Consider the following 26,880-nt stretch of genomic DNA (forward strand, 5'->3'; position numbering starts at 1 on the left):
GGCACAGAGAGAAAAAAGGATCTCTAAGAATGCAAGAATATTGAGAGAACTGTGTGACCAACCCAAACGGAACAATATTCACATTATAGGGATACCAGAAGAAGAAGAGAGAGAGAAAGGGATAGAAAGTGTCTTTGAGGAGGTAGTTGCTGAAAACTTCCCCAATCTTGGGAAGGAGATAGTCTCTCAGGCCATGGAGATCCACAGATGTCCCAACACAAGGGACCCAAGGAACACAACACATAGTAATTAAAATGGAAAAGATCAAGGAAAAGGACAGACTGTTAAAAGCAGCCAGAGACAGAAATAAGATCATGTACAAAGAAAAGACCATCAGGCTAACATCAGACTTCTCAGGAGAAACCATGCAGGCCAGAAGGCAGTGGCATGATGGATTTAATGCCATAAGGCAGAAGGGCCTGGAACCAAGATTACTTTATCCGGCAAGATTATCATTTAAATTTGAAGGAGGGATTAAACAATTTCCAAATAAGCAAAAGCTGAGAGAATTTACCTCCCACAAACCATCTCTACAGTCTATTTTGGAGGGACTGCTATAGATGGAAGTGTTCCTAAGGTTGAACAGCTGTCACCAGAGGTAATAAAACCACTGTAGAGAAAGTAGAACAGCGAATTACGAAGCAAATGCAAAATTAAATTAACTATCCCCAAAGTCAATCAAGGGATAGACAAAAAGTACAGAAAATGATACCTAATATATAAAGAATGGAGGAGGAAGAAAAAGGAGGAGAAACAGAAAAGAACCTTTAGATTGTGTTTGTAACAGCATACTAAGTGAGTTAAGTTAGACTCTTAGATAGTAAGGAAATTAACCTTGAACCTTTGGTAACCACGAATCTAAAGCCTGAAATGGCAAAAGTACATACCTATCGATAATCACCCTAAATGTAAATGGACTTAATGCATCAATCAAAAACACAGAGTCAGTGAATGGATAAAAAAACAAGACCCATCTATATGCTGCTTACAAGAGACTCACCTCAAACTGAAAGACATGCACAGACTAAAAGTCAAGGGAAGGAAAAAGATATTTCATGCAAACAACAGGGAGAAAAAAGCAGGTGTTCAGTACTAGTATCAGACAAAATAGACTTCAAAACAAAGAAAGTAACAAGAGATAAACAAGGACATTACATAATGGTAAAGAGGTCAGTCCCACAAGAGGATATAACCATAATAAATATATATACACCCAACACAGGAGGACAAGCATATGTGAAACAAATACTAACAGAACTAAAGGAGGAAACAGAATATAATGCATTCATTTTAGGAGACTTCAACACACCATTCACTCCAAAGGACAGATCCACCAGACAGAAAATAAGTAAGGACACGGAAGCACTGAACAACACACTAGAACAGATGGACCTAATAGACATCTATAGAACTCTACATCCAAAAGCAACAGGATACACATTCTTCTCAAATGCACATGGAACATTCTCCAGAATAGACCACATAATGGGCCACAAAAAGAGCCTCAGTAAATTCCAAAAGACTGCAATTCTACCAACCAACTTTTCAGGCAACAAAGGTATAAAACCAGAACTAACTTGTACAAAGAAAGCAAAAAGGCCCACAAACACATGGAGGCGTAACAACATGCTCCTAAATAATCAATGGATCAACGACCAAATTAAAATACAGATCAAGCAACATATGGAAACAAATGACAACAACACAAAGCCCCAACTTCTGTGGGATGCAGCGAAAGCAGTCTTAAGGGGAAAGTATATAGAAAGCCATGCATATTTAAAGAAGGAAGAACAATCGCAAATGAATAGTCTAACATCATAATTATCAAAATTGGAAAAAGAAGAACAAATGAGGCCTAAAGTCAGCAGAAGGAGGGACATAATAAAGATCAGAGAAGAAATAAAATTGAGAAGAATAAAACAATAGAAAAAAATCAATGAAACCAAGAGTTGGTTCTTTGAGAAAATAAACAAAATAGATAAGCCTCTAGTCAGACTTATTAAGAGAAAAAGGGAATCAACACACATCAACAGAATCAGAAACGAGAAAGGAAACATGAAGGACCCCACAGAAATACAAAGAATTATTAAAGACAGCTATGAAAACCTATATGCTAACAAGCTGGAAAACCTAGAAGAATGGACACCTTCCTAGAAAAATACAACCTTCAAAGACTGACTAAGGAAGAAACAAAAAATCTAAACAAACCAATTACCAGCAAAGAAATTGAAACGGTAATGAAAATACTACCCAAGAACAAAACTCCCGGGCCAGATGGATTTACCCCAGAATTTTATCAGACATACAGAGAAGACATAACACCCATTCCCCTAAAAGTTTTCCAAAAAATAGAAGAGGAGGGAATACTCCCAAACTCATTCTATGAAGCCAACATCACCCTAATACCAAAACCAGGCAAAGACCCCTCCAAAAAAGAAAACTACAGACCAATATCCCTGATGAACTTAGATGCAAAAATACTCAACAAAATATTAGCAAACCGAATTCAAAAATACATCAAGAGGATCATACACCATGACCAAGTGGGATTCACCCAAGGATGCAAGGATGGTACAACATTTGAAAATCCATCAACATCATCCACCACATCAACAAAAAGAAGGACAAAAACCACATGATCATCTCCATAGATGCTGAAAAAGCATTCGAAAAAATTCAACATCCATTCATGACAAAAACTCTCAACAAATAGGTAAAGAGGGCAAGTACCTGAAGATAATAAAGGCTACATATGATAAACCCACAGCCAACATCATACTGAACAGTGAGAAGCTGAAAGCTTTTCCTCTGAGATTGGGAACAAGACAGGGATGCCGACTCTCCCCACTGTTATTTAACATAGTACTGGAGGTCCTAGCCACAGCAATCAGACAAAACAAGAATATACAAGGAATCCAGATTGGTAAAGAAGAAGTTAAACTGTCACTATTTGCAGATGACATGATATTGTACATAAAAAAACCCTAAAGACTCCACTCCAAAACTACTAGAACTGATAATGGAATAGAGCAAAGTTGTAGGATACAAAATTAACACACAGAAATCTGTGGCTTTCCTATACACTAACAATGAAATAATAGAAAGAGAAATCAGGAAAACAATTCCATTCACAATTGCATCAAAAAGAATAAAATACTTAGGAATAAACCTAACCAAGGAAGTGAAAGACCTATACCCTGAAAACTATAAGACACTCTTAAGAGAAATTAAAGAGGACACTAACAAATGGAAACTCATCCCACGCTCTTGGCTAGGAAGAATTAATATTGTCAAAATGGCCATCCTGCCCAAAGCAATATACAGATTTGATGCAATCCCTATCAAATTACCAGCAACATTCTTCAACGAAGTGGAACAAATAGTTCAAAAATTCATATGGAAACACCAAACACCCCGAATAGCCAAAGCAATCCTGAGAAGGAAGAATAAAGTGGAGGGGATCTCGCTCCCGAACTTCAAGCTCTACTACAAAGCCACAGTAATCAAGACAGTTCGATACTGGCACAAGAACAGAGCCACAGACCAGTGGAACAGAATAGAGACTCCAGACATTAACCCAAACATATATGGTCAATTAATATATGATAAAGGAGCCATGGACATATAATGGGGAAATGACAGTCTCTTCAACAGATGTTGCTGGCAAAACTGGACAGCTACATGTAGGAGAATGAAACTGGACCATTGTCTAACCCCATACACTAAAGTAAATTCAAAATGGATCAAAGACCTGAATGTAAGTCATGAAACCATAAAACTCTTAGGAAAAAACATAGGCAAAAACCTCTTAGACATAAACATGAGTGACCTCTTCTTGAACATATCTCCCCAGGCAAGGAAAACAACAGCAAAAATGAACAAGTGGGACTATATTAAGCTGAAAAGCTTCTGTAGAGCAAAAGACACCATCAACAGAACAAAAAGGTACCCTACAGTATGGGAGAATATATTTGTAAATGACAGATCCGATAAAGGCTTGATGTCCAAAATATAGAAAGAGCTCACACACCTCAACAAACAAAAAACAAATAATCCAATTAAAAAATGGGCAAAGGAACTGAACAGACAGTTCTCCAAAAAAGAAATACAGATGGCCAACAGACACATGAAAAGATGCTCCACATCACTAATTATCAGAGAAATGCAAATTAAAACCACAATGAGGTATCACCTCACACCTGTAAGGATGGCTGCCATCCAAAAGACAAACAACAACAAATGTTGGTGAGGTGGTGGATAAAGGGGAACCCTCCTACACTGCTGGTGGGAATGTAAATTAGTTCAACCATTGTGGAAAGCAGTATGGAGGTTCCTCAAAATGCTCAAAATAGACTTATCATTTGACCCAGGAATACCACTCCTAGGAATTTACCCTAAGAACACAGCACTCAGGTTTGAAGACAGATGCACCCGTATGTTTATCGCAGCACTATTTACAATAGCCAAGAAATGGAAGCAACCTAAGTGTCCATCAGTAGATGAATGGACAAAGAAGATGTGGTACATATACACAATGGAATATTACTCAGCCATAAGAGGAAAACAAATCCTACCATTTGCAACAACATGGATGGAGCTAGAGGGTATTATGCTCAGTGAGATAAGCCAGGCGGAGAAAGACAAGTACCAAATGATTTCACTCATATGTGGAGTATAAGAACAAAGAAAAACTGAAGGAACAAAACAGCAGCAGAATCACAGAACCCAAGAATGGACTAACAGCTACCAAAGGGAAAGGGACTGGGGAGGATGGGTGGGTAGGGAGGGATAAGGGGGGGGAAGAAGAAAGGGGGTATTATGATTAGCATGCATAATGGGGGCGGTTGGAGAAAGGGGCTGTACAACAGAGAAGACAAGCAGTGATTCTACAACATTTTGCTATGCTGATGGACAGTGACTATAAAGGGGTTTGTGGGGGGGGACCTGGTATAGGGGAGAGCCTAGTAAACAATATTTTTCATGTAATTGTAGATTGATAACAAAAAGAAAAAAAAAAGGAAAGAAAAGGGGGCTTACTCCCTGATAGGATAAGACGAACTGTAAATCAACGATTAAAGCATGCTTTTAATATCCTTAATTTTGATCATTTAAAGGGTGTCAGATGATCAGCTATGGAAGTACACTTTTCTGAGAATATTCCTTTCTCTTAAAAAAAAAAAAAAAAAAAAGCAGTTCCTGTGTGGTGATCTCCAGTAAGTTCTTCACAATGATATAAAGGGCATATCAAAGTGTGGGCAAAGGGTTTGTTTATGTTTATACAGAGGATCAAAGCCTAATTTGGCTACCCAGAAAACGAATTAAGATACGATATGAAGAAGAACTTCTAACATCAACATTCTCTGGAAGAGTCATTCCAGAAGATGAACATCAAAAAACTTCAACAAAGATCCTTGTGCTGTTGCAGTTGTAGCTGCATTCATCCCACCGGTTCCTGGACTTGCCATTGGAATGAAGAAAGAGACATCTAAGCTGGCCTGTGCATACAGTAAAACAACAAATTTGACTGGATCTATACTATCGGAACTCAACCAAGAATTAGGAGAAGTGCAAGTTGCAGCACTCCAAAATCTTGCGACTACAGACTATCTACTGTTAAAAGAACATATGGGATGTGAACAGTTCTCAGGAATGTGTTGTTTTAATTTGTCTGATTTTTCTCAAACTATTCAAATTCAGTTAGACAATATCCATCATATCATTAATAAGTTTTCACAAATGCCTAAGGTGCCTAACTGGTTTTCTTGGTTTCACTGGAGATTGCTAGTAATTGTAGGTCTGCTTTGGTTATGTAGCTGTACTCCTATTATGTTATGTGTGTGCACAATTTAATTAGTAGTTTAAAACCTATACATGCTTATGTTACTCTACAAGATATGTCAAAGAAATAATCAATCTTCCCATGTTTTCTTCCGTCTGCTACTTCTATAGCTTTTCTTCTTCCTTCCTAATTACAACCCTTAAGTAGAATTTGTGCCTCATAACAAAATTACCGAGTATCATAATTCTTCCAAGTGGTAAAGATACCTCAAGATAAATGCTGGGCATAAAAGCCACAGGGCATAAATCTGCAAAGATGTAAAAAGCTAACCTTTTCAAACAATATTGCTTCTCTCTCACTTACCAACTTTACATTTCCCTGTATGGTCCCAGAAGATGACTGGTTAGCCAGAGATGGGTAAGATTCCTCTAGGGAGGAACAACCTAAGACAGGCACAGTCGCAGGGGGGCCATCAGTGAGAAATTGGGGATCAACAGAGGTGAGGCTTAGAACCTCACCCCCCGTTTTGAGAGAAATCTTCTGCATCCGTGGATGTTTTGTTGCCCTTGTCTAGCTTGGATTAATACTTAGTCTATAGGCACAGACCTGCTCATCTACATTTGCCCTCTTACAGCACTAAATTATGTTTTCTACCTTTATCTTGCATCTACCTACCACTTCAGCATTTTATTTAAAAAAATAATAATAATAATAAGGGAGAAACGTGGGATACACATATAAATCAAGTATAAAAATCAAACGAATATTCATATTTGACTTAAATGTTTGTTTATAGTTCATAATGCGTGATCAAAACCGAAAGTTTCTGTGATGACTGCCCTTGCACTGTTCACCATGTAAGAACTTATTCACTATGTAAGAATTTGTTCACCATGTAAGAACTTGTTCGTTATGCTTCAGAAGTTTGGAGTCTGTTGAGAACTAGGCTTGGGGTTGATTAATGATTGTACATTGAGTCCCCTATACAGAATTTTATTGTTGTTAACAAACATTTGATCAATAAATATGAGAGATGCCCTCTCAAACAAAAACAAAAACAAAAACAAAAAAGTAAATTCAAAATGGATCAAAGACCTGAATGTAAGTTATGAAACCATAAAACTCTAAGGAAAAAACATAGGCAAAAATCTCTTGGACATAAACATGAGCGATTTCTTCATGAATATATCTCCCCAAGCAAGGGAAACAAAAGTAAAAATGAACAAGTGGTACTATATCAAGTTGAAAAGCTTCTGTACAGCAAAGGACACCATCAGTAGTAAAAAAAGGTACCCTACAGTATGGGAGAATATATTCATAAATGACAGATCCGATAAAGGCTTGACATCCAAAATATATAAAGAGCTCACGCACCTCAACAAACAAAAAGCAAATAATCCCATTAAAAAATGGGCAGAGGAGCTGAACAGTTCTCCAAAGAAGAAATTCAGATGGCCAACAGACACATGAAAAGATGCTCCACATCACTAGTAATCAGAGAAATGCAAATTAAAACCACAGTGAGATATCACCTCACACCAGTAAGAATGGCTACCATCCAAAAGACAAACAACAACAAATGTTGGCGAGGTTGTGCAGAATAAAGGGGAACCCTCCTACACTGCTGGTGGGAATGTAAATTAGTTCAACCATTGTGGAAAGCAGTATGGAGGTTCCTCAAAAAGCTCAAAATAGAAATATCATTTGACCCAGGAATTCCACTTTTAGGAATTTACCCTAAGAATGCAGAAGCCCAGTTTGAAAAAGACAGATGCACCCCTATGTTTATCACAGCACTATTTACAATAGCCAAGAAATGGAAGCAACCTAAGTGTCCATCAGTAGATGAATGGATAAAGAAGATGTGCTACAGATACACAATGGAATATTATTCAGCCATAAGAAAAAAACAAATCCTACCATTTGCAACAACATGGATGGAGCTAGAGGGTATTATGCTCAGTGAAATAAGCCAGGCAGAGAAAGACAAGTACCAAATGATTTCACTCATATGTGGAGTATAAGAACAAAGAAAAACTGAAGGAACAAAACAGCAGCAGAATCACAGAACCCAAGAATGGACTAACAGTTACCAAAGGGAAAGGGACTGGGGAGGATGGGTGGGAAGGGAGGGATAAGGGCATGGAAAAAGAAAGGGGGCCTTACGATTAGCAAGGATAATGTGGGGGGAGGCATAGGGAGGGCTGTGCAACACAGAGAAGACAAGTAGTGATTTTACAGCATCTTACTACGCTGATAGACAGTGACTGTAATGGGGTTTGTAGGGGGAACTTGTGAAGGCGGGAGTCTAGTAAACATAATGTTCTTCATGTAATTCTAGGTTAATGATACCAAAATGAATTTTTAAAAACTGTCAAAGAAAAAGTTAACACTATCACATCGAAAAAAAGTAATTTTCTTTAATACCATCTAATACCAAGTCCATGTTGAATTTTCTCCCCATTGTATCCAAATAAAGTCTTTGGACATTGTATCCAAATAGTCTGTGGAAACTGCCTTTCCACAGCTGCACAGTACTCCACTGGAAGGATATACCAACCTCTGGTCATTGACACTGAGGTTGCTTCCCGATACTTGCTGTTACAAATAGTGCTTTATAATTTTATGCATCCTGTATTTTCTGCTTTATCTTTGGAAATAGATTCTAGAAATGGGACTGCTGGCGCAAAGAGTAAATGCATAGGTGATTCTGCTAGACATCGCCAAATCCCTCTCTTAAAAATCTGTGCCACTTTGTATCCCCGCCATTATAGGATGAAAGAATTATTTTGGTTTCTACATTTTAAAATAATCAGTTTTTTGTTATTGTTGTTTCATTAAAAAACCTTCCTTTTCCTTTATGTGCACCCTATGTAATCTTAGGCCTTTCTCTTGGTTTCCTAATTCGTAAGTTGGATCTGTATGACCTCTTTTCAAGACTGTTCAGGATTAAAAGAGAAATTTATTCTAAAACATACAGTAGCACCTATCACATAGATTACAATCAACAAAAACTGTCTTACCTGTAATTATGTCAAGATTTGTATGTGTAAATAAAAATGGGTTGAGTCTGGGGTTTCTCACCAACCTCCAGATATTGGCATCCTCTCATCCTGACACCCAGTACAACAGACAAGACAGTGATCAATCCTACCTGGCCCTAGAAACTGGCATCCTCGAGCCCTGACAGCAGCCCATAGGTTGGCAGACAACTGCTGAGGGTTCTGGTGCTGTAATATTAGTTCCGTTACAGTTCTTTCTCCAAGTGAGCGGGCTGCTCGCATGGCTCGTACACGACCTTCTTCCTCTACCAGTTGACAGTTTACAAGTGTCACTAGTTTCCTTTGCATTGGACGGCTCAGTGCACTCTGGTTCAAACTAGCTACACCTTTAGGAAAAAAGAAACAAAGGAAACTAAAATTTTTTCAAATAAAATAGACAAAGTCAATTTTCATTATCTGTATTTATCAGCTCATTTTCTCATACTCCCATCCAATAATTTAAGAAATCCTCTTGACTCTACCTTCAAAATATACTTAGATCATGCGCTTCCACTACCTCCACTGCTACTAACCTTGACCCATCACCCTCTTAACCAGTACCCTGCTTCTACCCTTGCCCTCTACACTGAATCCTCAACACAGCATCTAGAGTAGTCTTTTCAACATTAGTCAGATCTTGTACCTCCTCTGCTCAAAAGCCTTGAGTGACCCCAATTTCACTCAGGAAAAGCTCAAGTCTTCAAAATGGCCTATAATTCTATACATAATTTGGCCTCTCCATTTTTCTCATGTATCTCATACTATTCTCCCTCTCACTCAGTGCTCCAAGTACACTCTCTTACTATTGTTCTCTGAAGATATGAGGCATGCCTTGCGGACTTTGGTATTCCCTCTTCCTAGAACAGTCTTTGTCCAGGAACTTACATAGCTCTCTCTCATCTCAACTTCAAAAGCTACCTCCTTAATGAGGCCTACACTAATCACCTTATTTAAAATTGAAACCCATCCTTCTCCCCACTGATTCCTCTTTCCATCTTTCTGATCCCTCTACCTGTACTATTTTCTTTCCATAGCAATTGTCATACTATATAATTAATATAACATACTATATAAACTGCTTTTTTATTATACTTACTATTTATCATGGTTTCTTCCTTTTCTAAAACTTAAGTGTTGTAAGGACAGGCACTTTTATTAATGTATCCTAAGCACCAAAATAGTGCCTGCAATTTAGTACATGCTCTTTAGATATCTGTTCAATGCATGAATGAATGAATGAGGTAGACAGGGTAAGTTTCTTAAGGAAATCATCATGTCGAAAATATCCAATAGTGCAAAGCACAGAGCAGGTACGAAATAAATACCTGATTGATTCATTCATTCAACAACTTTTTATTACATCTACGACGTGCTAATCACTGGGTATATAGTGATAAACTAAACAGGATTCCATTTCTGTCATAGCACATAAAATGATTTATTGTATTTATATACCTATCTCCCCCAGTGGACTATGGACTTCATGAAGGCAGGTACCCTACTGATGGTAAGTGTTCAATAAAATTTAATGAGTGCCTGAAAGAATACGTGAATACATGAAACTGTCTTAGTAGGGCTTATTAAAACTAATATTCTGCTATCAGACTATTAATCAACAAACACAAATATTGCTTAAACCTCAATATGCAGTGTGTCTGATAAATTCTTAAATTAATAACAGTATTAGTTATTTTCAGAAAATAGTATGTTTTCAATCAAGAAGTTTTCTAAGCTCTCCAAGCAAATTCATTTTTAAAAACTCAAAGAATTATTTATAGGGTATCAATATCAAGCCTTTCAAAGTAAATGTATTACCAAGTCTTACTTACCAGTAAAAACACTTTTTATGAACTTACCTTTACCTCCACTTAGTGGTTTTAAGTAGAGTGCCAAATTCTCAACACATTTCTTTGCAACTTCATAGTGTTTGTTCTCACCTAGATTACTTAATTTTATCGACTGATGATCTGGTACCTAAAAATAAAGAAAAATTGAAGAAATACATTCATCCACCTCACTCAACTGTTTTTTATATATCTGATAATAAATTGGTGAATATAAAATTAAAATATGGAGACAATAAATACACCAAAGCAGTTTAAGTAAAATTAAAGATGGCTTCCCAAGAATCAAGGATATCATATGTAAAAGATGGGGCTGGGTGAATTAATGAATGAAAAAAAGAGTGTAGTTAGTAGTACTGTATACAGTATGTTGCTAACTATGCTATAATTTTCCAGGATATTAACACTAGGAGAGGCTACAGAAAGTGACACAGGCTCTTTTGTATACTGTTTAACAACTTTTTCTACAAGTATTTCAAAGTAGTAAGTAGGAAAAAAAGGCAAGGACTTCTTTCCCTTAGCACTCAGCACCTTCTTACTATGTAATTTACTTATTATATTTATGGTTTATGGGTCTGTCCTCCTCTGGCTAGAATATACTCCCCAAGACAGTGTTCTCAACGAAAGGTCAAAAGCTGGGTATGAACTGCAGCTCTGCCTCTTCCACAGGTCACCTTTAGTAAATCATTTAACTGCTCTAAGTCATAGCTTCCCCAGCTGCAAAATGAAGAAGAAAATCCCTATCTCATACTGCCATTATGAAAATTCAATTTAATTAAACAAATATTCATATTTGTGGAGTGCTTACCATGTGCCAAGCATAGTTTTAGGCATTAGCACCTGTCGATGAGAAAAACAGACAAAATTTCTTGCCCCTGTGGACATTATATTCTAGTGGAGAAGGTAGGTATCAGCCAATAATAAAAAGTAAATAAATATACAGTATGATAAAAGATGATCAGTAAAAATTATACTGGATAAGGGAGATTGGAGAGTTGGGGAGGGGTGGCAATTTTAATGAGGTTGTCAGAATAGGCTTCCTGGAATCATAAGATTTGAACTAGAAGAGGGAACAAATATTCAATGCAAGGATAGCAATCACTACAAAAGCTCTCAGGTGGGAACATATTTATAATATTTGACAACTGCTCGGAGGCTAGTGTGAGTTAAGCAGGAGGAGGAAGACAGTAGCAGGGGATGAGGCTGAAAATATAACAAAAGTCACATTGTATAGGCCTACAGACTATTATGGACCAATTGAGAGAACATTTGGAAACAGAAAAACATAATACCTGACCTATAGCAGATGCTAGATAAATGACAGCTAGTATTATTAGAAAAAGTCTTCATTATTTTTTGGATCTAAGATGCCATTGTTTATAAAGGCACGATTATGAAAAAATGTGGCCAATTAAATAACACACTATTTCTTATAAATGCATCTATAATTTTCTGAGTGTCTAACTGGATTATGAATATTAAAAACAAATGTGCTCAAAAGGAAAATTTCAAACATCAAGACACTAAAGAAGTTGAGTATTTTAATTTCACTGAATTTTCTAAGTGATTTATCAGAAAAATCCTTACTTTCTTACTTTTATAGTGGATGACATACAGAAGCTCATCCTCTTCCACACATGTAAAACAGGGATAATAACTACCTGAAGAGCTATGGTAAGAGTAATAATAGATGTTGAATGCTTACTATTATATCTAACAGCAAGTAGGCCCTCATTAAATGGAATTTATTAATCTAGGGTCTCATTCTGATTCAGTAGAATGATTATAAATAAGAAATACTAATTTTTCAACACATGAGCATAATAAATTATCCAGAATTTATTACTGACATTCTGGGAATTGGTCTTCTATACATACATACCTAAATACACTTTATATTCTCATTTATACTATTATTTTAAAAGTCAAGTGAAATTAAAAGGAAAACCAAAAAACCTCCATTTCAGGGTTCTAGTTGGTTATTTCTGGCCAAAACTCTGATTACACTTTATACCATCTAATGAAAAATGTTTCTTACCCACCAAGTTAACTTACAGACATAAATTTTGACCACGTAAACTGAACGCTACAGTGGAATTTATGACTTTGCATAAGGATTTATGACATTATCTAAAGAAAACCTTTTGCAGAATAGAGTCATGTAAATCAGGGACACTGAATATTTTTTATGTCTCAAGCATCACTAAACACTTTGTATATCTTAACGAACAAAGTCCTATAATTTATTCCAAATTAGTAACATCATCAAAGCTTACTTGGGCTCCAACTAACTGGAGCAGTGCAAAGTTGACAGGAAGCACATCAATGTCTGTGTTGATAGCCGTCTGATCAAAAGGACAAGCTTTTCGGTGAAGTTTATTCAAGCAGGTCTTGCAAACAGTGTGTGAACAACCTAAACTGATGGGTTTGTGCACATTCTCATCAAATTCATTATAGCAGATTGGACAGGACAGAAATTCTGTCCACTGAGCTGCCTGCACAGGCATCGTGGAAGCTGGATGTTCAGGTTAGCAGTCTAGCAGATCATTATTTTGCTGGGTAGTGTTTTGTAAGCTGGAAATGGACAAAAGTAAGAGTTAACTACAAATTCATCATTCACCTTTCCAGAGTTAACTATGTAAGTCAATCACCACAGACTCAAAACCTAAACACTTTTCAGTAATTTCATATGCTTTGGATGTCTTTTTCTTTAAATCTATTTGCTAAACTAAATTTCTGAAATTTTGTTCACAAACAATATCTTAACAGCGATCCTTTGAACTAAACATTTATATCGGTTGCTCATGTAAGTCATAAAAGTTTTCATGTATTTTTTTTTAATGACCACATCAAATAAGCAGATTAACTCTACACATTTTATGTTTTGAAACACAAATTACTTTGGATTGCTGGTTTGTTTTTTTAAATTGTTTCCCTTGAATATCTACTACTCCCATATCTACATTAAGATACAGCCTAAGACTTAGTGAACTTTGGAAACTATTGATCCAAATATCATAATAAGCTAAGTGTGAATAAACAGCTTTGCCACCTGAATGACCAAGTTAGTCAAGGGTATGTTCAACTCGGCAGCTTCACCAAAAAAAGGAGTCACTCGTAGGGCTTGACCAGGCTAATTAGGGTGCTGAAAATCAAAGTTTAAGAGAATATTGTGATGACAGAGCTGTTTGTCCATAAGTGAAAGAATGACACAGACATTAAAATATAGTGCCCAAAGTTAAAAAAAAAAGGAAATTTTGTCTTACAAATGTAGAATGTGGTTCCCTATAATACTTTTGACAAACAGTATCATTTAGTGATTGATATATAGATACATTACTAAAAACAGTCAGGGCCAATTAGAAAGATACAGATGAATAAAACAATATTCTCTTTTAATAATTCTAAAGAGAAAAAGGCAAAATGTAAATTTCTATCTTTATATGTGTATATGTTTAAAAGGCACATGGAAAACATGATAATGAATGTTTCCTTATTCCTAAAATTAAAATGTTTGTTCCATCATTTTTAATAAAGTATTTAGTATCAAAACTATACTGTCTTCAAATTTATAATCTTTAGATACTTAACTTAAACACCTTACATTTCACACATTTTTCATATTTTCCAATTCAAAACTTACATAAGTCTAACAAAGGCTCTCTGGTGAACAAGAAATCTAGGTATTTAGGACAATTAAACAGCCAATACTTTATTTCATAAAAATGTTTACCAACCCCAATATGTTAAAGCTCCACAGAAATCAGATGTTTCAAATGTAGTCACATTTAGGACAGAAAGGTATATAACTCCAATATTCCCACACCCAAATGAAGATTTCTTTGTCTTTATCATGCTTTAATGTTAACAAAAACTAGTATTTTAAGAAATATCTTATTCAAACATTCAATAAGATATTTGAACTATTCAAACATTTCCTCAAAGAGCTCTAATGCAAGGTATCTAATATTTTTATTTTTAAACTAGCTAAATCTTAAAAGTTACATTTATTTTGCACCTTTCACCCTTACAATGCCACAGCTTTTAATGCTTTCAGTCTTAAAGCCAGCTAATTTGCTTCCAACTTTAGAGATGAGCACTAAGCAGTTGGACATAGGTCCATGAACCTACCATTGTCTATATTCAGTTTTCTAAGCTGCAGAACTATACAAGGGAAAGGCCTTTGAGGAAGAATGAATTTTATCTCAAATCTATTACTGAAAGCCCAAATTTAGTTAATAACTTGAACCGATAAAATATTTATCAAAACAAGATACTGCATCTATATTTTTCATAATGGCCACCTGTTTCACAATGCTAATTCTATGGGTTAGGGTATCACAGGCCACTGGGTAACAGGAAGCTAGTACAAATACTCTTTCCTTATTTAGGTTTCCAAGATCACCTTGAAATGCTTTACATTAAAAATAATTAGTTAGGGGAAAAAGCCATTTAAATTTTAACTAAAATAAAAAATGCTTTCATATTTTCACCTAATAATTTTGAAGATTTTCAAATGATTCCACAATATACTCAATAGTTTCACAAATATACCATATGTGTTTCGAGGTCTATGTACATCAGATGTTTTTAATATAATTAATGCTGAGAAGTTTAATTTCTAGCAGAAATTGAATTAATACCTTTAAAAGAAAAGGAAAAATTTTGGCAGTACCTGCCAAATTTTCCTTCTGCTATGTGTCAGATTCCAACTTTCTGACAGGAAAATTATGAATTACATTTTCCTTGTACAATGAAATAAAGGAACAGTTGGTTATTTTAAAATGTTTTTCTTCAGTACCATTATCAATAAAGTCTAGACTCCTAATTAAGACAAAATTTTACCTAAAACACACAAGAACCTTATATAGTTCACTAAAATGTTTAATTAGTGATGACAAAATTGGATTTTCACTCCTTTAAAAAAAGCACTTTGTAAATATTTACCTAGTTTTAAAAATCATCAAAAATGATAGTCTACTGTCTTTATGATTTATTTTTTATTTTTTTTTATTTTGATATCATTAATGTACAATTACTTGAACATTATGGTTACTAGACTCCCCCTATTATCAAGCCTCTCCCACATACCCCATTACAGTCAATGTCCATCAGCATAGTAAGATGCTATAGAATCATTTATGATTTTTAAAAAGCATCTAAATGAGCCACAACAAGCTAAGAATGTATATTGATACATAAAAATTCTAGATGTATATTAATACATTCCAATAACTTACTTTAATCTTTGGAAGTCTAAATTGTTAAATAACATTTGTGGTTAACACTTAAGTATTCATCCTAAAGATACTCCCAAAATATCTCAAATTGAGAAAAGTGGATTAAAAGACCTACAACTCTAGATATATAAAGGGACTATTTAAGAAAATTTCTAGTTAAATTATTTGTAATAACTAATTTCAATTACTAGTTACTAAAACTGAAAAAGGATAACAAGATAAAGCATAAGAGTGAGAAAAGCTAAATTATAGGTAGGACCTTAAACAGATTCTTACTCAAGTTTTCAGGCTGTAAGTTCCTTGCTAGGGATGAATACTAAGTCATAAAATAGAAGAGTAATAGACATCGTACATATGATGCAAATTACAAACTGCTTTACTAAGAGCAAACTCCACACAAGCTAAGTACTTTCATTTTCTATTAGTCCACCATGATATTAGGCAGCCAGTTCAGAACTGTAACACCTGCTTTTAAAATGCCAGAATAAAGTTTATACCCTTTTTGCTACAATACAGTAAAAAACTATATAAAACCTTACAATTCTCTTTATAAAGATGTAAACATTGGGGCTCAGGTCTGTTAATTAAAATATTCTTTGTTTTCATTTTTCAACCATGTGTTGAATTTAAGCTACTTTCTGAAAGGGACTATAAAAGTACTTCACAATTAAGAAACCTTAAAAATAATTAGTTTTGGACTTCAAAAATTATATTTAAAGCATCATAGGTACAATTTAAACGTTTACCTATAAAACAAACAAACAAATCCTGTGCAAATGATCTGTAAGCTCTACAACTCAGCACGCAAACATTATCAAAAGGACTGGAAAAAGGAACTGAATTACAACTGTAAAGATCACTATTATATTTGACTTTAGCATAAGTTAGGAAAGGTACATGTCTCAAGTTTTATTTCTTAAATCCACTATGGGGCTGAACTCAAATAAGCATGAGATTTAACTTTTATAAAAGTGTCTTCTAACAGAACAGTAGTAGGAAAATTTTTTGTTTTAATATAACCAATAAAATTTAGCTTCTTTAATGACCAGATTGGAAAAATCCTTTGAGACATAACTTACTCACGTCTGCCTATCAAATAATGGCAACTAGGTATCTTTATATTTCATATTACGAAAGTCCTTAACCTTCTGAATATTTAGACTGTAAAAGAATACTGTCAGTAAATGTTTGGTTTTCATATATCTACTTTTACTCAGATAATCTATTTCTTGCAAGAGTAGTGATGCTTTAGAACAGAGCTAACAAATATAATGTAAGCCACAGGAAATCTAAAATCTTCTTGTAGTCATATTAAAAAAGGGAAAAACAGATGAAATTAATATTAGTAACATATTTAGCACTATCCAAAATATCATTTTAACATGTAATTAATACAAATGATATTATTTTAAATTCTTTTTTGGGGCTAAATCTTTGAAATCTGGTGTGTATTTTATATTTAGAACACATCTCAATTCACACTATCTACATTTCAACCGCTCAATTGCCACACTTGTCTACTGGCTAGAATTGGACAGGGCAACTCAAGAGTACTTAAAATTATAACGTAATACTCAAAACTAACTTGTATTAAAATTGTAAGGGGAAAGTCACACCTACACTTAAGGGGATTTTCATAAAACTAGAAAACCTGAGGACTATAAAGATATACCAACATTTATAAGACTGGGTGCAAGACATTATTTTTAATTTTCAGCGAGCTTTATTTTACCACATGCTTCCTTTTTCCATCACTCGAAAATGAAACTTCAACCCAGTCCAACCAAAACAGTAAGTGCTTATGTAAGACCTTATAAGTTTATTTAGCATTCTGAAATATTGCATACACTGCAGAAGTTCTATCTTTGAACATAAAACTCAGTGTAAAGAAAAATGCTTTCCCCAAAATAGAATTTTTCTCAAACATTCTCAAACTGAAGACAGCAAATTACAAAAGCAGAAAGTGACTTAATGAAACTATATGAACAAAGGACATACATCTTCTTACATGGCAGGTTTACACAACAGTAAAAACAGATCAGGAGTAGCTCAAAGGACCCACTAATGAACATGACTGCAATTAAATCCTCAAAGAACAGGAGCCAATTTGAATTACAACATCTGCTTTTTCTAAATGTCTGGAATATGCTTAATATTTTGTCCTTCCAGCAATTTTTCAAACTCTTAAAACTAGAAAACATGAATCTCCAAATCAACAAAAATGGTCTTTAACAGGATGTAATTGACTCGTTTATTAAAGTAAACAATGTAAGAAAGGGATGTTACATTACAATGGTGATGTAGCTTTTCAGACAGATACTAGAAGTTAATAATGGAAGAATCCATAAACTCTTCTTAATGTTGCAGGAAACCTTAACTGAATTTGTATATCAACTATAAAAAGGCTGCACAGGCTAACTAAATAGCGTTTCTTTGTTATCCGACGAAGTCATAAAAATTTAGTGTAGCAATATTAGCTTTCTCAGGTTAATCAAAAGTTCCTGTTGCAACTTAAAAGTTAGACTAATACAAAAAATGGAAAAACGATAACTTAAACACTTTATTTGGGATACAAGTCATTGTAATCACAGCGGGTTGGAGGAATATAGGAATTAAAAAGAAAAGGCTAAGTAAGGAGAGAGAGGGAATTAAAAGAAAGAACCTAGGTGGTAATAAAAAAAAAAAACAGGTTGGGAACTACGAGATTAGATCTACTTTATGTCAGAGATTACTTGAGAATATTTTGGTGTCAAGGTTCTTTCTGCACGTATCTCAAGCTCTTTCGTGATTCGAAGGATGGAAATGACAGCTATCATATAGCTTTCTCCTTTCCTGAAAGATAAGGATAGAGAAAAGTAAAGCTGTTTCTAAGAAACAAAGATGCTTTCTACCGTTCTTCTAAGATGGTGGAAGAGTCTCCTTAAGAGGCTTCCCCAAGAAGGAAAAATGAAAGAGGGAAAGAAGAAAGCCATAGTAGAATTCCCTGGCCGTGTTTCATGCCATTGCTCCGCCACATCCACTGGGCAATTACTCTGGTCCGGCAATCTCCCTCCCAGGAGGTTAAGCTCTCCCAGGGCATTGTTTGGCCAGGGCCCCTATTTACAACTCAGATTGCCTCCACCAACTAGAATCTAGGGAAGCCCCAGGGCAGAAAGCCAAAAGCTAGGATAAGACTTGGTTTCGAAGACCTCCTCCAAATCCCCTCTTAAATAACTGGTGTAAAAAAGGAAAAGGGAAACCTGGCCTTTGCTTGGGTGGGTTCCTTATGGGTCAGAGGCGTCCCTTCGGCCGGTGTCGAAGGGAGGTGGCCATTTGCGCCGGGCGCTCAGTATTGAAAAGCTCTACCAGGGTGAGGGGCCTCCTAAGGGCCCGGACGCCTGGCCCGGTCCAAGTGTCAGGTGCGGCCCTCGGTTCCCAGCCCTCGGAGCACCGGCGACGACAGCGCACAGGCCCCGGGCCGAAATCGGTCTCCCGCCCGGCCGCTGGGGACCAGGGACCCGGGGCTGGGGCCCGAGCCGCATCGTGCCCGCCCCCGCCCTACCTGAGGGGGCCCGGGCGGGGTCGCTAAGGGCCGCTCCCGGGAGCCCCGCGACGGCGCGGCTCGGCGACGGAGGCGCCTCGTCTCGCCGGGGCAGAGCTCGGCGGCGGTTTCACGACCTCAAACTCCATCGGGAGCTACAGGGACAGCCCCGTTGGCGGCGGCGGAGGCCGCGACGGGGCCTCCTCCTCCTCCCTCCACCTCCTTCTCCTCCTCCTCCTCCTTCTCACCACGGAGGCGGACCTGGAGGGATCTCGACTAGCTCTCGCGAGAAGATACTCTCCACTTCACGCGAGGTCACGCAAGACCGGGAGCGGGGGGGGGGAGGTGAAAATGAAGCGTCGTGATCCCCGCCACCTGGACTGCGCATCGGCTTGCCTGTGGTCGAGCCGAACCACCCCTATCACGTGACTGGGAGCACCGGAGCACTGTGGGAGGTTCTACTAGGCGGCCTAGACAAAACGAAGGGGTTGATGGGAAACTCCTTGCACATTCATCTGCGCCTGGAGCCTGTTTGACTTCCCTCCTGAAAAGCATTTTATCCATTGAGCATAATCTGACACATTTGAATTACACTATACTCACTCTCCCGTAATCAAATGCTGACCTGAACCCTTAATCCTTCAACATAGGTGCCAAGCAATCTCCCTACTTAAAGCAAGCATTTGTTTGACAGGCATTAACACCTTATTGCTTTATTAAAGAGAACGCTAAGCTTCTCAAAAATCAAAATTCAAGCACAAATTCTGGCATTAATCTCATTAAATGTTGAGAGATTTCTCACAGCGAAGTGCAAGGTAGAAATTATTTTTGTAGATGAAAAAACAGACTGGGAATAAGCATAAGAGGATTAACTTTAATGGACTACTATGTACCAGATCTAGTATTTTTAGTTTTATATTTCACTTACCAAAATAATCCTAAAAGGCAGATACTATATACTCTTTTTTACTGATAAGAAACTGAAAAAAGAGAGAGAAGAAGGTGGCCATGAATTGTAATTAAACTCAAGGCACATCCCAATATAAAACCAGATGTCCAAGAAAAGCATCTATAAACCCACCACCAATTAGGAGACATATGGAAAAGTAGTTTTTAACTATAACAAGCTTAAACATATATATGGTAATTACTACCTAGATGATAGGGAAACTTTTTTTTTTTTAATCCTCATTAGCCACACCAAAGGCTTTTTTCCATGCATTTTTATCCTTTTTATTCTCTTTATGAAATAAGTGCTAATTCAAGAGAAAGGTTCCCAACAATGGTTCATTGGGTTCGCTGTTTTCCATTCAACTAGACAGTGACGGTGTATATACATGTTTTCCATTTCACCAGGCACTGGTACATAATCCAAGATTTTTCAAAAGTGGCCTGACCACATTTAAAATTACAATCCCAATTCTCCATCCCTGGTGCTCCCTATTCCCACTTTCTTTTCTCCAACTCAGTTTTCAAAATCAGACATACATCAATTTTACTTATTTACTGTTTGTTTTCCTCCACTAGCATATAAATTTCACGAGTAGGGATTTTTGTCTGTATATATAATTTCTAGTACAAGTATATATTGTAAGGACTCAGTAAATATTTGAATGAATGATTAAATGGGCAGCCAAGAGAAATACTCTGCTTCTTTAAAATTCACAGATGTTGACAACACACAAAGCTCTCCATTCCCATTTCGTTTATTATTCCTATGTAAACATATAGGATAATTCCATTCAGGAAAAACGGCAAGGATTTTTCTCTTATACCAAAGTAACAACTACACTTCCAAAATCTTTTATACATAAATGAAGAGGCTGAACTCAAACATATTGCATTTTCCCAACATTATCAGGAACACAAACTAAAAGTGAATGTTTGAAATGAGTAAATTCAACACTTTACTTTGTCATACCTGCATTTAAAAAAATTGCATTTTCCTGAAATTGCTTATACACATCATGCAAACAGACACTCTCTTAGGAATGTTTTGAGATTCCTCTGCTACTAAATTGGAATAAATAACAACCATCACTTTCACAAAAACACCTCTTCCCCCAAGCAAAAATTCCAAAGTGCATACAAAAAAATTCACAAGAATCTTACAAGGCACACATAAAACATAGTTCAACCATAGTTTTTTTCAAACATCAAAGATAGCAGATACCAGTTTCTAAAAAAACCACTTTTTCTTTTACCCTCCCTTCCATTGGCCATCCCTCCCCCACAAACCTTCATCCTAGGAAGCAAAAGTAAGAAAAATCCTGCAATCACAAACTATTTCAGAAAGGGAAATATTTCCATACCTAAAAATGGCCAATCATAGGTCAAACAGTAAAGAAAATTAAGTGTTATACTATCATGCTCTCCAGTGGAAGAAAAACACTATTCATTTTAGAAAAATTCTGTCTCTGATGAAGTAATCAAATAGTAATATTTCATAAAGACACAAAACTCTCCTCTCTTGCTTTTCCTTCTTCTCTGTTTTTAGGAACTGAGGAATTTTTAAATATAAAATAATAGAATTTTAGACCTGGAAATGATCTTACAAAGTATCAAGATCAAAGCTATTTTTTTATATATAAATTTAAGAAAAGTACAAGGAGAGGTGACCTGCCCAATGTCACTAGTCATTAAGTTGGCTTTACCTATTATGAGAGCTGGATTCTTTAAAGTCTCTCCCAGAGTGAAAATTCTATGGAGAGTGTACTTCTCACAAAAGCATCACAAAAAGGATATCTAATATTTATAACAATAAGTGATTCATCACAAAATTCTTCTAAATGGTACAAAGTATATTACATTTTAAAATGTGGAAGGGCTTCAACAGAAACTAAATATATCAGAAATTCTACATATAGCTGAGGTGAGTAGAAGAGGAATAGAACATCTTGAAAAGTAAGATGCATCCAGGAAGGCTTCTTTACTAAAAGTAGTTCCTGTATTTTAGAGAATATGATTTGCCCTGCAATTTATTTTAATCTTTGTTATGACAACAAAGTTTTGTGTTACTTGTACACAGGGATATCAGAGAGCAATGGCTCATAACACAATCTGAAATAATTTGAGTAAAATAACCATACAGCCATGGTTTAGCTTTTGGCACACTTCTGGAAATAACAGACTAAAATTCTACATCTGGTTAGGCTTTAGGTCAACAGGCAGTGAATGCAAGTTGCGATAATGTAAATGAAAGAAGTTAGTGATCATTAAAAGAACGCTAATAACTACCCATATTTAAACTGTTCATCTAGTGACAGCAAGAAAATTTATACTGCCATTTCAAAATAAAAAAGGGAATGAACTATTGATGCACACATGGATCAATCTCAAAAGCATTATTATGCTGGGTGAAAAAAGCACCTCAAAGGGGAACATACTGTAAGATTTCATCTATGACATTCCAGAAAGGTAAAATTATCACAATGGAGAACTGTTCCCAAGGTTTAGAGATAGGAGTAGTTGACTACAAATGGGCTGCATAAGGGGGTTTTGGACATTCTGTATCCTGAACGCAAAGGTGGTTGCCCAAATCTGTGTGTGTGTTGAAACTCATAGAACTGTACACCAAAAATAAAGGTCAGTTTTACTATAGATTAACTAAGAAATAAAATAAATTTGAAAAGGGAACAGTAGAACAAATAACTTCGGTAAAGCTGGGATTTCTAAGTAGTTTTTCAGAGCTTCATGCCAATGGTATAATTTACTGGCCACAAAATTATTAAATGCAACTATATTTAAAGAAAAAAAAGAAACTTGGGCCCAATTATTTTTAAAATATGTATATTCACAACTCATGGGAATATTATTTCAAGGAATATTAGCTCATGTGTAAGAAAAATCTGCTACTCCTAAGTTAATTTGAATTGTGTTCCTTTACAGTTTATAAAAACAGGTACCTGCCAACAGCAGTTGGTTAAAAAAAAGATTTCACTAGTCCTATCTGTTCTTAAAGTGAAGAAAAATGGATAATAGTGTGTTTTAAAATTTGTTTTCTCTTCCCACTATTCCAATTCATTACAGTTACTCTGTGGTTGGATTTTACACTTATCAATTATCCAGAGACTCACAATCAGAATCTGGAAATACTGCTGGATCCTCTGTCACTAGAATCAAAATATTTGAGTGAGGACCATTATTTCTTTATAGTGTGTGGACTTATATATAATGCCTGAGATGAGATAGCATCTCACCAGCTTTATCATGTCTCCTACACTTTGGAACCGGCAGTAGAAGTTCAAGAAGAATAACATGTGTAGGCCGACCAAAAATAAGACCCAAAGATAGGGAAGAAATGCATTACAAATGCTGCATTTCTACAGACAGACTTGCCTAACAGAATGAAATAAGGCTTACAGAGCAAGGTGGAATTCTAATCATAGTAGATTTTGCCTTTTGAGATCATGCCTAGGTAGTTTCTCACCACTGCTTCTGCCATGGACAGAGGTTAAGTGCTTTTTGAGGGCAGATTTGTGCTTGAAATCCATGTCACAACAGTGGCATTTGTATGGCCGATCCCCACTGTGTATGTTTAAGTGGTCCTGAAGTGTGCTTTTAGCAGTAAATGTCTTCGAGCACACAGTACACTGAAAGGGTCGTATGCCCATGTGCCCTCGAATGTGCCGGTTGAGATTTTTCTTCTGTGTAAATGTTTTCCCGCACTGTAAGCACAAGAACAGTTTATGGATCTTAAGATGGCGCAGGTAGTTTTCAACGTGAAGAAATCCTCGAGGACACCTGGGGCACTGGTGCCTTAGTGAGTAAGCATCCTCCAGATTCTGAATCTCATTCACTGTGCCATGACTTCCTTCAGTATTCTCACAAAATAAGCCTTGACCTTGATTCCCAGGATCTTCTGCCATTCTGCTCTCAACCGTAGAATTAATCAGTGAATGCTGTGTTTCAGACAAATACATGCTTGCTTTTGAAGAGGTACAAGGCTGCGAAAATTGCCCGTTTTCTACACCAGCAGTACTGATAGATTCCACATGGAGAATACAAATTTCATTGTCTTTAAAACCTACATCTACTGAAGATAGCTCTGGTGACCTCATTTCCTTTCTGTCTGATGTCAAGCTCTCTACTGTAGACTGTAAAGCATTGCTTTCCTCTTCTTTAACGTGGAAATCTATGTTTATAGGACTATCTTCTGAAATTTCAATTATTTCACAGTCTTTATCTGAATTTTCTTCTTCATTCTTAACATCTGGATCAGAGGATTGACAAAGGTCAGTATGTTGATTGTTGTTTTTCATAGAAAGATCAATTTCCAGGTACTTTGACAAAGCTTCTGTGCACTTTTCCACAATGTGAACCATCTGAAGGTAACTAGCAGCAGTCAAGTATTTCAAAAGCTCTTTTCTCTTAACTTCAAGTGCCCCAGTATAGCAAGAGAGCAGCAGTTTTCTGCCAACTTCTGCACTCTGCAAGATGGTGATTCTGACATGTTTTGACTGCGTGAGTAAAAACTGATCTCTCATGAAAGTGGAGCAAGCAGCTAAAATCACCTTGTGCCCCTGAAACTCAGTGTCATTAATATAAATTGAAACATCACAAAATAAATTCTGCTGTCTCAAGAGATTCATTTTCTGCAAGACTACATCTCCTTGCTGTTCAAACTGGAAGTGCAGAACATCAGACTCAGCAGCCATGATCACAATCTAAGCAAAATAAAACACAAACATTGATGTTAGGATAGGGAATGCTTTCCTACACTGTGATAGAAAAAAACAAACACATAAATAATCCCAGCCTGAATTGGGTAAAAGGAGGCTCAAATCCTAATCTGGATAGTAAGGAAGTGAATCCCCATGCCATCATCTCAAAATCCAGAAAATCAAAATGCATTCCTTGATGATCTTGTGGCACATTTTCCCTATTTTTTATTACAGCACTTTCATATTTTTTAAAACAGCTTTTATGTTTTTCTCCTTGCTAAATTTTATGTACCTTGCGATCAGGAACTTTGCTGATGCCCACTACCAAGTGGATTTAACTTGGTTTCCCAAATTAGAAACCTTAATGTATTCTCCAAACTTCCGACCCCCAGCACTACCGCAGGTCCTCATTCCGTTCACCTGGATCATGCGATGTCTTCCAACACTTCTCCTTGATATCACACTCCCCTGTATGCCAAACTACCCTCCTGAGTGCCATCAGAATCAACATCTTTCAAAACTATAAAAAAAGTTTCACTTCTGCTCCACATTCTCCATCAACAGCATAAGCTTATCAAATACAAGATCCTTCACGATTTGGTCCTAACCACCTTTACGATTTTATTTTTCCTCTATTTCATCGAAGCTCCTTCCATAGTGAGATTTTCCCCACTGCCCAGACAAGAAGACCCGAATACACCTTTGCATGTGTTATATTCGCATTTCGAGTTCCTTTTTCCAGCTAGTGAATTGGTTCCTTTAGGGCCCCAAATCAATTAAGACTTCAGTGACTCCTCCTCCTGGCTCCCCACCCCCACCCCCGAGTCAGTTGCTCCCAGAGCATCACGAAACGGTGTCTGGTCCACCTAGTTCATTCGGCGGGCACGGGGCGCGCGGCACAGAGCAGCAGCAACTGAGGACATCTGATGAACTGAATCCGGATCCCAGGTGGCCTGAAGACCCTCCAGCTCGCCACACAGGTCTTCCCGAGCCGAGCCGGCCAAGTCTAAGGCCCTGTCGGCCAGGTGGTCGCAGCACCAGTCTAGCCACTCCCGGGCCGCGCCTAGCTGCTCTCGTCCTCCTCCTCCTCCGCCGGCTTCCCACCTGCCCGGGGATCCAACTCCCCTACTCACCGACTCAGAAACCTAAAGCCGAGGTTCCGCGGCAGCGGTGGCCCAGGCCGGAAGGCGGACTCAGCCTGTGAGGAAACACATCCGGTGTCAACTAGCCTTCCTCCGCGCTGCGGCGGGCTGAGCGAGCCGGAAGGATATCCCGAGACGTTCTCCCGGCCTGACGCCCCCCGCTCCTGGAGTGACAGAAAGGCACCGAATTCCGGCAAATCCCAGCTCTCGTCTTCCAGTTTCGGCACGCGAGCCGTTCCCCTTCGTGAGTTCTCCCCCACGTCCGAATAGCAAACAGGCTGTGGTTGGGAAACAGGGGGTCTATCAGAGAACGCTGCGCTGAGACGACGGGGAGGCCCCACGGATTATAATGGGCTGGGTTCTCTCTTTAGTGAGCCCCCTGCCTTTGTAGGGGTGGTGGAGTTAAGGAGAGACCGCCGTAGCAATCAGTATTCGAGACTGCTAAGCTAATACCCCATCAGGATCTGGCCTTGACCTCAAAGTCTCACGGCACTCTCTCTGCCTCCCCCCTCACTTCCCTCCTCCGCCCCAGTTCCCAGGCCGACTCAGGCCCTCTAAACTGTTGGCCGGCCCTCTCTCCTCGTCCGCCAGACCCAGTCCCTCCTCCCCTTTAACTTTCAAAATCCCCTTCAGAAATCCGCGAAACCATCC

General features: G+C 37.3%; 2 protein-coding genes across 4 annotated transcripts in view; both read right to left on the reverse strand.

Annotated features, from left to right (window-relative positions):
* The window catches only part of RC3H2 (ring finger and CCCH-type domains 2), a 59,367-nt gene extending 39,650 nt beyond the window's left edge, over positions 1-19,717 (reverse strand). Inside the window, exons 1-4 of one of the 3 annotated variants that reach the window (XM_036914026.2) lie at positions 19,446-19,717; positions 12,941-13,238; positions 10,677-10,794; positions 8,934-9,167 (exon numbers count right to left, since the gene is read on the reverse strand). In XM_036914026.2, the coding sequence (XP_036769921.2) occupies positions 8,934-9,167; positions 10,677-10,794; positions 12,941-13,171 (583 nt within the window). In that variant the 5' untranslated portion in view covers positions 13,172-13,238; positions 19,446-19,717. The remainder of the gene's footprint in view (positions 1-8,933; positions 9,168-10,676; positions 10,795-12,940; positions 13,239-19,445) is intronic. The other 2 variants (XM_036914025.2, XM_036914023.2) reach the window with 2 other exon arrangements.
* A 915-nt stretch (positions 19,718-20,632) lies between these two features.
* ZBTB6 (zinc finger and BTB domain containing 6) lies at positions 20,633-26,352 on the reverse strand. Its single transcript, XM_036914021.2, has 2 exons — positions 26,221-26,352; positions 20,633-25,090 (listed from the first exon to the last, which is right to left on the reverse strand). The coding sequence occupies exon 2, from the start codon at positions 25,079-25,081 to the stop codon at positions 23,807-23,809; it is 1,275 nt and encodes a 424-aa protein (XP_036769916.1). The 5' UTR covers positions 25,082-25,090; positions 26,221-26,352; the 3' UTR covers positions 20,633-23,806.
* Between the last annotated feature and the right edge of the window lie 528 nt (positions 26,353-26,880).

Source organism: Manis pentadactyla, chromosome 3, assembly GCF_030020395.1.
Source record: "Manis pentadactyla isolate mManPen7 chromosome 3, mManPen7.hap1, whole genome shotgun sequence".
Taxonomy (NCBI): domain Eukaryota; kingdom Metazoa; phylum Chordata; class Mammalia; order Pholidota; family Manidae; genus Manis; species Manis pentadactyla.

Excerpts from the sequence above, each read along its gene's own strand:
- ZBTB6 (XM_036914021.2), bottom strand. The coding sequence starts at position 25,081 with ATGGCTGCTGAGTCTGATGTTCTGCACTTCCAGTTTGAACAGCAAGGA.